Below are 15851 nucleotides of genomic sequence, written 5' to 3'. Positions count from 1 at the left end.
TGAAAAAACCTGTCTATTTAATGGGTCTTAGGCCCCAATTCTACAAGATTGTCAGTTTTCTCGCCGATATTGCTGCATGTTGGAGTGCAAGACTTCAGATTTATGAAGAGGTGCATGCCACAGACTGGTGTAAGAATTCTGGTGTGAGTAATGCCACAATCTGTCATGAATAAGATGGGCCATGGCTCCCATATCCCCCTTTTGGTATAGGTGCGAGAAACTGGCATCAAAAAAGCAAAGGTCGCAACATTTTTGCGCAAGTTTGAGATGCGCCAAAGCTGTAACTTTTCAAAGCCATTAACGCCAAAGTTGTGGTGAAATTGTTTTGAGCAATTGGCACCTATATGTAATGCAAAGGATTAAACATGAAAAACACATCCCCTTTGTGCATCAACTTAAGTAATGAAGTATGGTAGCTATCAACCTAAGTGTTTAGTAAGCGAGGTTATTCAATATCGTTGTGTGGTCACTTCTATTTGCATTGGATAATAACATACATGTTTCTCGTATCTTAGGTATAATCATGGTAGGTGTGATTGTTGGGTCAAAGAAGACTGGAATAAACCCAGACAATGTCGCCACACCTATTGCTGCCAGCTTTGGCGATCTTATTACGCTTGCCATATTGGCATGGATCAGCCAAGGTCTTTACAGCTGCATTGGTAAGAGATTTAAATGGAAAATAAGCTTTATAATATAAAGCAAGAAGCAGGTTTATGACTACCCCGGTACTTTATTTGCTTGGCACTCATGAAATGATCCTTTTGTTGACTTATTCGTCCTCCTGAACTGTGGGCAACATGAATTGAAGACCACCTAAAGCTCTAAAACCATCTAAACTCTACTCTTAAAGAGGTTATTCACTACTTTTACATTGATGGTCTATCCTTAGAATAGGTATCTGACAGATTCTTTGAATAAGTGATTTAGGATACACATCGGAAGATAATCTATGGCAATGCCACTTATCATGCCCTGCAATCATTAGAGAAAATTAGTAATGTTATTGCTAGGAAAGTACTGTGCCCATTTTTTCCCTGATGACTTTTTTTCTGGCTGCTTGGTCAGCCATGGACTTTGATGGACTAGCCATGCACTCTCTGAATGAAGCCAAGATGAAGTGGCATAGCACATTTCTAGCTGTGTAACAGCTTCACTCCAGTGGGAAACAGAGATTGACCCCATAAGACTCTGTGTCAGGCCATAGAAATATACCGATATCAAATATTCTATATACGTAAACTGCGCGCCAGCACACTGCCATTAACGAATACATGAACTCCGCTATTGCTATACATTTAAAAAACTTAAGTCCTTAGTTAACTTTAGTGGTCAAAAAGTATCAAAATAATCCAACCACAAAAAGGTGACCTCCATATGGATGGTCCCTAGCTCTAATGACTCCACATGCTCAGCCAGGCCTCAAATGAAATGGGTGAGAGAGAGGAACCAGGCCTAGATCATAATCAAAGCTTTTTGGAAAGATGGTGGATAAAGGTGCACAATTTGAGGAGGCATTCCAACCCCTAATACAAACTACAAAAAAGGTCCCATGGCATTATTATTTATTTAATATCTAGATGCACAAATACGCCGCTGTGGCCAATATACATACAAGTGTTTTTTGGGGTTTTTTTTATTGTCACATGATTCATCTTCCTGAAACATGGGCAACATGTATCGAAGACCACCTAAGGCTCTAAAAACATCTAAACTCTACTCTTAAAGACGTTGTCCATTACTTTTACATTGATGGCCTATCCTTAAGTGGGCTTTACACGCTGCAACATCGCTAGCGATTGATGGCGATGTCGAGCGCGATAGCACCCACCCCCGTCGTACGTGCGATATTGTGTGATCGCTGCCGTAGCGAACATTATCACTACGGCAGCGTCACACACACACATACCTGTGCAGTGACGTTGCTATGACCGCCGAACAATCCCTCCTTTTGCGATCGACTACGGTCGCTCGTACGTGTCACATATTGCGATGTCGTTAACGTCGCCAAATGGGCGTCACAAACACCGTGACCCCGACGATAATATGTTAACGATATCGTAGCATGTAAAACCTGCTTTAGAATAGGTCATCAATGTCTGATCAGCCAGGGTACGACACTCCGCATCCTTGGCTATCAGCTGTTCTCTGTGCCGGCGGGAGCAGGCAGACGGAAATGCTCAGTTCTAGAGCTGCTCTGTCAAACTGATAGCGGCTGCAGCCGGGTACTACTCATCCAACTCCCATTCAAATAACTAGTAAGCAAATGTGCAGTACCCGGCCATGGCCGCTATCAGTTGATGGAGCAGCTCCAGAATTGAGCATTTCCATCTGCCTCCACCAGCACCAAGAACAGCTGATCGGTGGGAATGTGGGGTGTCTGACCCCGGACAATCGGGCATTAATGACCTATACTAAGGATAGGACATCAATGTAAAAGTAGTGGATAATATCTTTAAATACTGCAGAATTTCAGAGAAAAGCAAAGTGAAAAAAAGATGCCAATTTATTTCCCTTTTTTTGCTGATGATGGTTATAAACATATAGATTTAGATTTACATAGAGAGAGATTTCTTCTTCCAGGCATTTATTTAGTTAGTTAGTTATTTTTAAGGTTTACTGATTTATTCTGCTTGTAGAAAATTCCATGAAAGCAAAATGCCTTGAAGTAAAAATCTATCTCCACCACCGGAGGTCTCTGTAGTCCATATCTGTGATTCTAGCACAGCAGTAGCAATGAGATCAGTCTTACTATAGTAATTAAGTGTTGTAATTAAAAAACTAAGTCTAAGAAAAAGAATATAGCTGCACTCTGAAATGGATATTAACTCCATCTGAATTATCTTTGTTTTTTATCTTTTCACTTTATGCTACTAATTTATTAAAAAAGAAAACAAATCTTGCTGAAAAGTCTTTGAGTCTTATAGATTCTGGTAGTACCAGACTTGACTGACCGCTTGCGTAAGCATTGAGCATAGCGCTCCACCAATGTCTGTCCATTCAGTGCAGGGGTAAATGGATTCTAAGGAGAGGCATGCTTACCGTTTAGGACAGCACTCTTCTCCGTAAAATTCTCAGTATAGCAAATACATGGATGAAAAGTTTCCAGCTTACCATTGAATAGCTCCTGTGTGATCCGGAGTTCGGTTAGCGGCCGTGCCATGCCAGTTTACGCAAGGAAGCATGGGTCATGACTAAGGATGCTACAGGACCTGAAATGTGTAGATGTTACTACTGATCTCAACATGATGGTTTTACCACATATTGTACTTGCCTAAATAAAGAAGGTTACCTGTCCCTTGGGCTGGATCCATCCTTCCTCAGATATAGTAAATCCAACCTGTAAGGGTACATGCACACTTACATTTTTCATGCTACATATTTTCGCTGATTCAGAAATGCAGATTTTTACAGTACAAAATGGATGAGGTTAAAATAAATCTCATGTCCTCTGACTTGAAAAATCTGGGGTTAATCTAAAATATTACTTTTAATCAAAATTTGACAAATTGTCCACCTATAGTGCCCTATGTAGGACACCAGTAATAAAGCCGTGCATGCCTTATCGTGACCTAAGATGCACTTGTCCTTCAGCTGGTTAGTGAAAAATAAAATGTTAATTGTAAACAGCATTGCGAGATAATAAATTAATGTCTTGAGTGGTTGATACCAATGTCCTCTCCTATTGATACTGTTATATTCAGCACATGGCTAGAGGCATTTATATGAATTCCCCTAGCCGCAATGGGTTTCTATGTGCTTTATTTATGATATAAATTTGGCATAAACTACTAGACCGCAGCATTGGCTTGTAATTGACATTTAGATAAGACCCCTGGACTGCGGGGTGTCCATATGCTGAATCCATAAGGCTAGTCTGGGTGCAATAATTAGCCCACGCTCAACCGTGCTCACTAACTAAATGTGTGCTAGTGCTGTGCAAAATTCTGCAGCGTTAAAAATATCAACAGATCCTGACCGTGGGAACGTAGCCTAATAATGGGCACGTATACAAATTGATACTTAGCAGGAGGCTCAGCTATAGTCATTGAAAACCGGTCTCTAGCACTGTCTGTTCTCAGGATTTATGCTACACAGGGAGAGTTCATAGGATCATAGAGTTGGAAGGGACCTCAAGCGCCATCTGGTCCAACCCCCTGCGAGTGCAGGTTTTCCTAAATCATCCCAGCTATATGTTTATCCAGTTTATGCCCAACTCCTCAGATTTATGTGCAGGAAGATGACAAAATCAATGTAGCACAGTTCTCCATCCTACTTAGGTGTGATGGGCTGCAACCACTTCTTTGTAAATCTAGCTAGATTTTGAGGAGTGACGTTAAAGCCATTACCAGTATAGCTCACCAAACCTATATTTATCCAAAATAATGGTACTTTTCCCCTTTTGATACAAGATTTTCAGGGGACTTTAATATAAAAAAAGAAATATGTCAATATCATCACTGGTGTCTTAAAGGGAATCTGTCACCAGGTTTTTGCCACCTAATCTGAGAGCAGCATAATGTAGGGGCAGAATCTCTAATTCCAGCGATGTGTCACTTACTGGACTGCCTAGTGTAGTTTTGATGAAATCACTGTTTAATCAGCAGTAGATCATCATTAGAGGACTACTTGGCCTGCTGTCAGGTAGTCCAGCATATTAATGAGCTCTAGATAACTGCTAGATCTGCAGCTGTGAAAACAGTGATTTTATCAAAATGACAGGAAACCACTCAGTAAGTGACACATCACTGGAATCGGGGTCTCTGTCTCTATATTATGCTGCTTTCAGATGGAGGAGCAAAAACCTGATGACATATTCCCTTTAATGTTGAAAAGGGGCCTTCTAAGACGCCAGGACTCAGGTATCACTGCACCCTCTGCACCTCCTATAGTTGTACCTCACTTGGTAAACATGGAGTGAGCAGTTAAAAATAGGCAGAATACTGGAATAGGGCAATATATTGAATAAATGGAGCCCCCCTTGCAACTTCTTGTGTGTAGAAAGCATTACAGGCAGCATTGGAGGCACCATGTCCCATAGTGCAGCCAGTTGACATCTTGCAGGACCTATTGGTTGATAAGGGTGCTTATCTACCTATAGCTCAAACTAATCTGTAGGTTTATAGGGCTGTCATGCCGCCCCCCTCCTTACAGCCAGAACTTCTGTCTACAGTTCCCATGTTAATGGCAGATCTCCTAGCACTGTGCTGACACAGGCTCAACCTGGCTCCCCGGAGATAACATGGAGCTGAAATGATGAGCTCTATTTCACACAAAACGCCAAACGCAGGGCTGCAAATTAGCATGGTGTATAACACTGGGATCCGAAAGCAGAAAGCTTCTTTCCTGCATTTGGGCCATTGCCGGGCAAAAACAGTAACATGTAGTATAGAAGCATGCCGAAAGGATATTTATATATAAATTTTGTTATAAAAAAAGAAAAAGATTTTTTTTTTTCCCCTTTTTTATTTTTTTTTTATATTTTTTTTTTCCCTTTTGTAAAACAAAAAAAGTAGATGCTCATCATTTTATCTTACCGCCACACTAAAACCCCATCTATGACGCAAAGAAGATATCAAATATTTATTGTATAATAAAATATGTAAAAAAAAAAATCACCTTCAGAATGTCATTCCAAAAAATGGAATTTTGCTATGAGCATTCAGACATCGGCAAGTCTAGGCCCGGAAGGAGTTAATTCGGCATAGTTGGGAGATACTAGGCCTCCAATTACCTGAAGATGGCACCCTATCATACGCCCGATATTTCCAGAGTAAACTTCCTCCGTGAAACAGAACTGTCTCTTTTGAAGGTTTGCGCTTTTGTTCTGGATCCGCACATCCATTAGGTGATTGATTGCATAGCGCTGAACGTTGGCACGGGCAATTCTCACGGGTAATATTTGTTCTTTGTTCCAGATTCCTACTCATTTGTTTCACCTTTGGTTGGTTCTTTCTTCCTGGCACTAACCCCAATATGGATTGTAGTGGCATCAAAACATCCGGCGACAAAAACTGTTCTGCACTCTGGCTGGGAGCCAGTGATTACTGCAATGCTTATTAGCAGGTTGGTGCTTTTCTTGCGGTTTTCACTTTTCTATTCTTGTTTACAAACAAACATGTAACATTTTATTTGTTACTTAATCCATTTTGTGAGAAACAGACTGTCGTTTTCCCGCAAACAGTATATACTGTATATACGGTTTGTGGGAAAATGACACAGTCTGTTGTTTCTCCTAAATGGATTAATTAACAAATAATAAAAGTTTCCATACCCGGAAGATTTTTTTGCTTTCTTGGCCTTTTTTCCTAGAATATAAATGATAACACATAATCTTTTTTTCCCACTCATGGTTAGTGGTTGGGTGAAGCCATTTATTGTCAAACTACTGTGTTTTATTCTTTTTAAATCATAATGACAACCAAAAACATCTAAATGACTCTGTTCAAAAGTTCACCTACCCCAGTTCTTAATACCATGTATTTCCCCCTCTAACATCAATGACAGCTTGAAGTGTTTTGTGGTAGTTGTGGATGAGGCTCTTTATTTTCTCAGATGGTAATGTTGCCCATTTTTCTTAGCAAAAAGCCTCCAGTTCCTGTAAATTCCTGGGCTTTCTTGCATGAACGGCACGCTTGAGTTCTCCCCAGAGTGGCTCAATGATATTGAGGTCAGGAGACTGAAATGGCCACTCCAGAACCTTCACTTTGTTTTGCTGTAGCCAATGACAGGTCGACTTAACCTTGTGTTTTGCATCATTGTCATGTTGGAACGTCCAAGTACGTCTCATGTGCAGCTTCCGAGCTGATGAGTGCAAATTTGCCTCCAGTATTTGCTGATAACAAGCTGCATTCATCTTTCCTTCAACTTTGACCAAGTTTCCTGTGCCTTTGTAGCTCACACATCCCCACATCATCAGTGATTCACCTCCATGCTTTACAGTAGGAATGGTGTTCCTTTCATCATAGGCCTTGTTGACACCTCTCCAAATATAACGTTTATGTTTGTGGCCAACAAGTTTGATTTTGGATTCGTCACTCCACATTACCTTGTTCCAGAAGTTTTGAGGCTTGTCTCTGTGCTCTTTGGCGTATTGTAGATGAGATATTTTGTGGTATTTGCACAGTAATGGCTTTCTTCTAGCGACTCGACCATGCAGCCCATTTTTCTTCAACTGCCTCCTTATTGTGCATCTTGAAACAGCCACACCACTAGTTTTCAGTGAATTCTGTATTTCAGCTGATGTTATTTCTGGGTTTTTCTTTGCATCTTAAACAATTTTCCCTGGCAGTTGTGGCCGAAATTTTTTTTGATCTACCTAATTGTGGTTTGGTTTTTACAGAGCCACTGATTTTCCATTTGTCAATCACAGTTTGAACACGGCTGACTGACATTATCAATTCCTTAGGTATCTTTTCGTATCCCTTTCCTATTTTATACAGTTCAACTATCTTTTCCCATAGATCCATTGACAATTCTTTTGCTTTCCCAATGACTCACAATCCAGAAATGTCAGTGGCTGGATGAAAAATGCAAGAATCTGTCTGGATCCCAGAAACTCACTCAGCTTTTATGCACACACTGATTACAAGCAAACAGGTCACAGGTGAGGATGCTACCTTTATTATCCATTCAAACCCATTTGTGTCAACTTCAGTGCATGTTATCAGGCCAAAATCACAAGGGTGTGGGAACTTTTGATCAGGGTCATTTGGATGTTTTTGGTTGTAATTATGATTTAAAAAGAGAAAACACAGTAGTTTGACAATAAATGGCTTCACCCAACCACTAACCATGAGTGGGAAAAAAATATTATTTTTTTGCAGTCGTATTCTCTTAAAAAAGGCCAAAAAAATCTGCTGGGGTATGTAAACTTTTGAGCACAACTGTAAATATATTTATTTGATGCATTTATAAAATCGTGCTGCATTGCCTACAGATTTTTTGAGGGGCTTTAATGCTTTCATATATATTTTTTTAGCTACACATATCTTACTGTACCAGTACATGCAATTTTGTAAAACTTGGTTCAGCCCAGCAGGATGCCTCAGATTCACGCAGCTACGTGAAGATGACGGATGTCAATAAATATATAGAGAGATATTCTTGTACATTTCGCAACATATGGTTAAACTATCAGCAGGAGGCAAATGAAATCTCTCCATGATGTTTTTCCAAACACACATTCATGTACATTTGTCATATGATGTGACAGATTGACAGGAACTGTTTATGCAGTATACATAAAGGGTAAGAAAACAGGAAAAATTCAGTTTTTTTTATTTTTTTTTAATTTTTAGTTCTTTTTTAGAATGATGAGTGTATATTCTATTAAAAACACAAATATAAGAATATGAAAGAAGCCTACCAAAATTATTCCCTGAATAGTTCTAGATATCAATTTAATTTTAAAGTGTGCGCTGGTTGCCATCACAGAAGCCATAAAAGTGACAACCTCTATGGACAATCAATTCAAGATTCATAAGACACATATTACATCAGTGGTGTCAGAGACCAGCTCAAAAATTAGATGAACTCCTGATACTATCTGGTATAACACTCCAAAGAATGCTTGGAACACAAATATATGGCCAGAGCAACCAGATCAATCAGCTTAAGAGTTGAATAAAATATATCAAAATATTTATTGGGAAACCTTAAAAGACATATATAACAAACATTACACATAATAGAGGTCACAAGGAGTACACAGGTCCACCCCAAGAGGCAGGGGAATGACCAGATGACAATGGTGATTTAAATTGTATATAGTGCAGGCCAACAAGTAGCTAAATACATACATCAACACAAATATTCAATACATAAAGTACAAAAGTGTCCATATATCTGTCAATTAATACAGCCTTATAATGCACGCTCACCCACACGCAGCCCGACGTGCGTTTCGCGAGATGCTTTGTCAAGGAAGGAGTCTTCCTTGACAAAGCGTCTCGCGAAACACGCGTCGGGCTGTGTGTGGGGACCTCCATATGGGTGAGCCATGCATTATATGGCCGTACTAACTGACAGATATATATATATGGACACTTTGTAATTGATTTATTGAATATTTGTATTGATACATGTATTTAGTCGCCTGCTGGCCTGCACTATATACAATTTAAATCACCATTGTCATCTGGTCGTTCTGCCGCCTCTTGGGGTGTATCTGTGTACTCCCTGTGACCTCTGTTATGTGCAATGTTTGTTATATACAGTACAGACCAAAAGTTTGGACACACTTTCTCATTCAAAGAGTTTTCTTTATTTTCATTACTCTGAAAATTGTAGATTCACATCAAAGGCACCAAAACGATGAATTACACATGTGGAATGAAATACTTAACAAACAAGTGTGAAAAAACTGATATTATGTCTTATATTCTAGGTTCTTCAAAGTAGCCACCTTTTTGCTTTAATTACTGCTTTGCACACTCTTGGCATTCTCTTGATGAGCTTCAAGAGGTAGTCACCGGAAATGGTCTTCCAAATGTCTTGAAGGAGTTCCCAGAGATGCTTAGCACTTGTTGGCCCTTTTGCTTTCACTCTGCGGTCCAGCTCACCCCAAACCATCTCGATTGGGTTCAGGTCTGGTGACTGTGGAGGCCAGGTCATCTGGCGTAGCACCCCATCACTCTCCTTCGTAGTCAAATAGCCCTTACACAGCCTGGAGGTGTGTTTGGGGTCATTGTCCTGTTGAAAAATAAATGATGGTCCAACTAAACGCAAACTAGATGAAATGCTGTGGTAGCCATGCTGGTTCAGTATGCCTTCAATTTTGAATAAATCCCCAACAGTGTTACCAGCAAAGTACCCCCACACCATCACACCTCCTTTTCCATGCTTCACAGTGGGAACCAGGCATGTAGAGTCCATCCGTTCACCTTTTCTGCGTCGCACAAAGACATGGTGGTTGGATCCAAAGATCTAAAATTTGGACACATCAGACCAAAGCACAGATTTCTACTGGTCTAATGACCATTCCTTGTGTTCTTTAGCCCAAACAGGTCTCTTCTGCTTGTTGCCTGTCCTTAGCAGTGGATTCCTAGCAGCTATTTTACCATGAAGGCCTGCTGCACAAAGTCTCCTCTTGACAGTTGTTCTAGAGATGTGTCTGCTGCTAGAACTTTGTGCGGCATTAACCTGGTCTCTAATCTGAGCTGCTGTTAACCTGCGATTTCTGAGGCTGGTGACTCGGATAAACTTATCCTCCGCAGCATAGGTGACTCTTAGTCTTCCTTTCCTGGGGCGGTCCTCATGTGAGCCAGTTTCTTTGTAGCGTTTGATGGTTTTTGCCACTGCACTTGGGGACATTTTCAAAGTTTTCCCAATTTTTCAGACTGACTGACCTTCATTTCCTAAAGTGATGATGGCCACTCGTTTTTCTTTACTTAGCTGCTTTTTTCTTGCCATAATATAAATTCTAACAGTCTATCAACTGTGTATCCACCAGACTTCTGCACAACACAACTGATGGTCCCAACCCTATTTATAAGACAAGAAATCCCACTTATTAAACCTGACGGGGCACACCTGTAAAGTGAAAACTATTTCTGGTGACTACCTCTTGAAGCTAATCAAGAGAACGCCAAGAGTGTGCAAAGCAGTAATCAAAGCAAAAGGTGGCTACCTTGAAGAACCTAGAATATAAGACATATTTTCAGTTGTTTCACACTTTAAATATTTCATTCCACTTGTGTTAATTCATAGTTTTGATGCCTTTAATGTGAATCTACAATTTTCAGAGTCATGAAAATAAAGAAAACTCTTTGAATGAGAAGGTTTCCAAACTTTTGGTCTGTACTGTATATCTGCTCACGCGCCGCCTTAGGGAGTGATTGCGCCTGTGAAAGATCTCAGGCAGGGGAGACAAGAGTGTCCAATGAGTCACTGATAGGAGGCAGGCTGGGGATGTGGAAATAAGGAGTGAGGCTGTAAATATGATGCCAACCGTTCTGCACTTGCGGCTTATTTGCACAAAAAATTGCCACTGGATTTCTCAAAAATGAAAGTAAGGATTTCGGAAACAAAGGTATGAATATATTCAAAACGACAGCAACTTTACATAGATGACATTTGTTTGGAGTATAAAAACCCTGCAATAGGTTTTTCTTTAAGGTACACTATTCCTTGCTGCATAAAGATGAAAAAAGGCATATTGTAAACATTTCTCAGGTTTTTTTTTCGTAAACTACATTGCATTAGCATATATATATATATATATATATATATATATATATATATATATATATATATATATATATATATATATATATATATATATATATAAATATATATATCTCGTATACCGTATTTTTTGCTTTATAAGACGCATCTGGTTATAAGACGCACCCCCAAATTTGGTGAAGGAAAAGAGAATTATTTTTTTTTTTAATGTTAAATGGGGTCCATCTTATAATGCCAGTGTCCGTCTAACAAATCATATAGGGTATATGTCCCTCATAGCCCCCCATCCTAAAATTAGCCCCCTTAATCTGGATATGGCCCCCTTATATTGAATATAGCCCCCTTGTGCTGGCACACATTCCCCTGTGCTGCCTATGGCCCCCTATCGGTTGCACACATTCCCCTGTGCTGCCTATGGCCCCCTATGGATTGCATATGTTCCCCTGTGCTGCCTATGGCCCCCTATGGATTGCACACATTCCCCTGTGCTGCCTCTGGCCCCCTATGGATTGCATACGTCCCCTGTGCTACCTATGGCCCCCTATGGATTGCATACGTTCCCCTGTGCTGCCTATGGCCCCCTATGGATTGCATACGTTCCCCTGTGCTGCCTATGGCCCCCTATGGATTGCATACGTTCCCCTGTGCTGCCTATGGCCCCCTATGGATTGCATACGTTCCCCTGTGCTGCCTATGGCCCCCTATGGATTGCATACATTCCCCTGTTCTGCCTATGGCCCCCTATGGATTGCACACATTCCACTTTGCTGCCTATGGCCCTCTATGGATTGCACACGTTCCCCTGTGTTAGATATCGCCCCCATGATGCTGCGCATAGTAAAATAAAACACTCTTTCCTTACCTCCTGCAGCGCTGATCTCCCTCCTGTCTCCCTCCGTGCTTCTGTTCCTCCACTTCCTGGTTCTTTGTGCCGGTCATGTGATCGGCACAGCAGAGTGATCTCATCTCTGCGTGCATGCCTGATCACAGCAGGAAGCAGGAGAAACGCTGGAGGGGGTAAGTAAAGCTTTTTTTATTTTAGGATGACCAGCAGCATGGGGGCCATATCTAACACAGGAGGGGCATGTGCGATCACAGGGGGGTGCAAGCTAATATAATATGCACCGCTCCCCCAGCCCCTCACTGCGGTGCGATTTCAGCACCACTGTGATGGACAGCGGCTGTGCATATTATATGAGCCGGAGCAGGAGATCTAACGCTGCTGCCCGCAGCGTTCACCTGCCCCCAGCAGCGCTCCACAGCGGACCCTGCAGTTTCCTGCACCCCCTACTTTCCCCCAAAATTTGGGGGAACAAAAGTGTGTCTTATAAAGCGAAAAATACGGTGTGTGTGTGTATATGTGTATGATATATATATATATATATATATATATATATATATATATATATATATATATATATATATATAATATGTGTATATACACACAACTGTGGCAAAAATTAAGGGACCGCTGCAAAATTTTCTGGTTCTGATTTTTTTATTTATAAGTGTGTTTTTTGAATAAAATGTAAATAGCTCTTGTATTCTATAAACTACTGACAACATGTCTCGAATTTCCAAGCAATACATTTTGTATTTATTTTCTAAAAATGAGAAATGGTCAAAATAACAAAAAAGATGCATTGCTTTCAGAACTCAAATATTGCAAAGAAAACAAGTTCATAATCATTTAGAAACAACAATACTAATGTTTTATCTCAGGGCTGGAATTGGGCTGATTAAACTTTGCGAAGGACGTATGAATCAAGTCGCATACCAGTTTATCCTGGAAAAACAGTTGCTTCCTTCTGCTTAGGCAATGTTCCCCAACTCTGAGGACTGTTTTTTTTCTAGCAGGACAATGCACCATACCACAAAGTTAGGTCAATCAATGTGTTGATTAAGGACCACCATATCAAAACCCTGTCATGGCCAGACCAATTTCCAGACCTGGACCCCTTTGAAAACCTCTGGCATGTAATCAAGAGGAAGATGGATAGTCACAAGACATAAAACAAAGACGAACTGCTTAGATTTTTGCACCAGGAGTGGCATAAGGTTACCCAATAGCAGTGTGAAAGACTGGTGGAAAACATGCCAAGACGCATGAAAGCTGGGATTAAAAATCATGGTTATTCCACAAAATATTGATTTCTGAACTCTTCCTGAGTTAAAGCATTAGTATTGTTGTTTCTAAATGATTATGAACTTGCTTTTTTGCATTATTTGAGGTCTGAAAGTAATGCGTTGTTTTGTTTTTTATTTTGACAATTTCTCATTTTCAGAAAATAAATACAAAATGTATTGCTTGGAAATTCGGAGACATGTGGTCAGTAGTTTATACAATAAAAGAACAATTTACATTTTCCTCAAAAATATACCTATAAAGAGAAAAATCAGAAAAACTAACACTTTTGCAGTGGTCTCTTAATTTTTGCCAGAGCTGTAGAATAGTCACCACCGGCTATGTGACCAACAAGGATGTAGTCCACCAATGCCCTAAAACATTAGTGGGGAAAAAAAAGTCAAAGGAAAAAAGATGGTGATAGATAATACAGTACACTATCTAGAAAATCAAAACCTGCCTTCCGAGAAATAATATATATGAAATATAAAACAAAATATCCCCTCACAGGATGGTAAAAATATAATGAGTGTACCGCAGTTCCCAATTAGGCTTCAAATCTGTCCACAAGACTTTGCAAAGGAAACCTCAAAATACAAGCATATAAAAAATAGGTTTGTGTAAAGTATTTGAAAAATACCCACAGTAGAAATTATATACTGTATATTGAAATATCCAGAAGAAAAACCAGCTCACCCTTTCCGTAATGTCTGAGATTAATTGGAATCACAAAATCCCACCGCTGCTTAGCACGTCTTCATAGGCAACATACATAAAAATGGTCCAGCTTGTAGGTTAATTCATGAAATTGAAATCCAAGAGTCTTAGGATCCAATAAAAATATATTAAAACTGCAACATTAATACCCAACGTGTATAAATGTTCATATCCCTGGTATGTGTGAACATGTTTGAAAAGCGTAAATTGCCTCTTCAGAGAGGAAGAGGACTTGAACGCTAGTGGCACCTATTGGAAGAAGCAATCCTACAAGTCAATATTGACTCTTTAACGAGCCTTGCCACATGACTTGATGTAAAAGCCAAATCAGAATCTTTGTTTGCAAACACGTGTTTCAGGGTGTTGCCCCTCCTTAGTGCAAAGCAAGAAATGTGTTTACGCTGTATGAGCGGCCTCTGACTGTGGTCTAAGATGTAACGTCTCCCCATGTGGAGAGATTCTTTAATTTCCCAGAGGAGCATTCCATGGCTTATAAGTCTCCCTACACCAGCATGTCAGGCAAGTCATTCTCCACAAGGAAAGACGTTACTCCTTAGACCCTAATATGTTTCAAAGTGGCACGTAAATTCCCAGTTCAGCAACCTTCACAAAAGATATTTCATAACACTTTGTTTTTGTGAAATTTGTTTTATGATTTACAATTCTAATTACGGGTAAGACAAAAATAGGATAAAAGTGTGTCATTGGGGTCTAGAGGACGACAGCTGGTAAAATGAAAGCTGTATAGTAAAAACTTGTGTTTATATAACCAAATAAAAATAAAAAATGAAGAAAAGCCAGATGAAAATATAAGAACATTTCATACACTTCAAACGCATTGGTTATGTTGCACTATGTTATTGGCTCCTAATAATGAATATTGTAGTTTAACTTCAAAAATTGACACGCAAGCTGACCCATTTACTATCTCTCTCCCCTCTCTCCCTCTCCCTCTCCCTAATCCCCCTCCCCCTCCCCAGGGCCATGGGCAGCACTATGGGGGCGATATCTAACACAGCGGGACTTGTGCGATCTATAGGGGCCATGGGCAGCACAGGAGAATGTATGCCATCACAAGGGAGCTATATTCAATATAAGGGGGCCATATCCAGATTAAGGGGGGCTAATTTTAGGATGGGGGGCTATGAGGGACATATACCCTATATGATATGTTAGAGGGACACTGGCATTATAAGATGGACCCCATTTAACATTAAAAAAAAAAAAAATCTTTTTTCCTTCACCAAATTTGGGGGTGCGTCTTATAATCAGGTGCGTCTTATAAAGCGAAAAATACGCGGTATATAATGTGTGTGTGTGTGTGTATGTATATGTGTGTGTGTATATATATATATATGTATATATATATATATATATATATATATATATATATATATATATATATATATATATATATATAATTAATATATATATATATATGTGTATATGTATGTGTGTGTGTGTGTGTGTATATATATATATATATACAGTCAGGGCCAGAAATATTTGGACAGTGACACAAGTTTTGTTATTTTAGCTCTTTACAAAAACATGTTCAGAAATACAATTATATATATAATATGGGCTGAAAGTGCACACTCCCAGCTGCAATATGAGAGTTTTCACATCCAAATCGGAGAAAGGGTTTAGGAATCATAGCTCTGTAATGCATAGTCTCCTCTTTTTCAAGGGACCAAAAGTAATTGGACAAGGGACTCTAAGGGCTGCAATTAACTCTGAAGGCGTCTCCCTCGTTAACCTGTAATCAATGAAGTAGTTAAAAGGTCTGGGGTTGATTACAGGTGTGTGGTTTTGCATTTGG

At 39.8% G+C, this 15851-nt stretch overlaps 1 protein-coding gene across 1 annotated transcript in view; it reads left to right on the top strand.

Annotated features, from left to right (window-relative positions):
* The window catches only part of SLC41A2 (solute carrier family 41 member 2), a 121207-nt gene that overhangs the window by 65606 nt on the left and 39750 nt on the right, over window positions 1-15851 (top strand). Inside the window, exons 6-7 of the mRNA XM_075344735.1 lie at window positions 516-662; window positions 5919-6066. Of these exons, the coding sequence (XP_075200850.1) occupies window positions 516-662; window positions 5919-6066 (295 nt within the window). The remainder of the gene's footprint in view (window positions 1-515; window positions 663-5918; window positions 6067-15851) is intronic.

This window comes from Anomaloglossus baeobatrachus, chromosome 4 (genome assembly GCF_048569485.1).
Source record: "Anomaloglossus baeobatrachus isolate aAnoBae1 chromosome 4, aAnoBae1.hap1, whole genome shotgun sequence".
Lineage (NCBI taxonomy): Eukaryota > Metazoa > Chordata > Amphibia > Anura > Aromobatidae > Anomaloglossus > Anomaloglossus baeobatrachus.
This window is presented reverse-complemented; position numbering and strand designations above follow the sequence as displayed.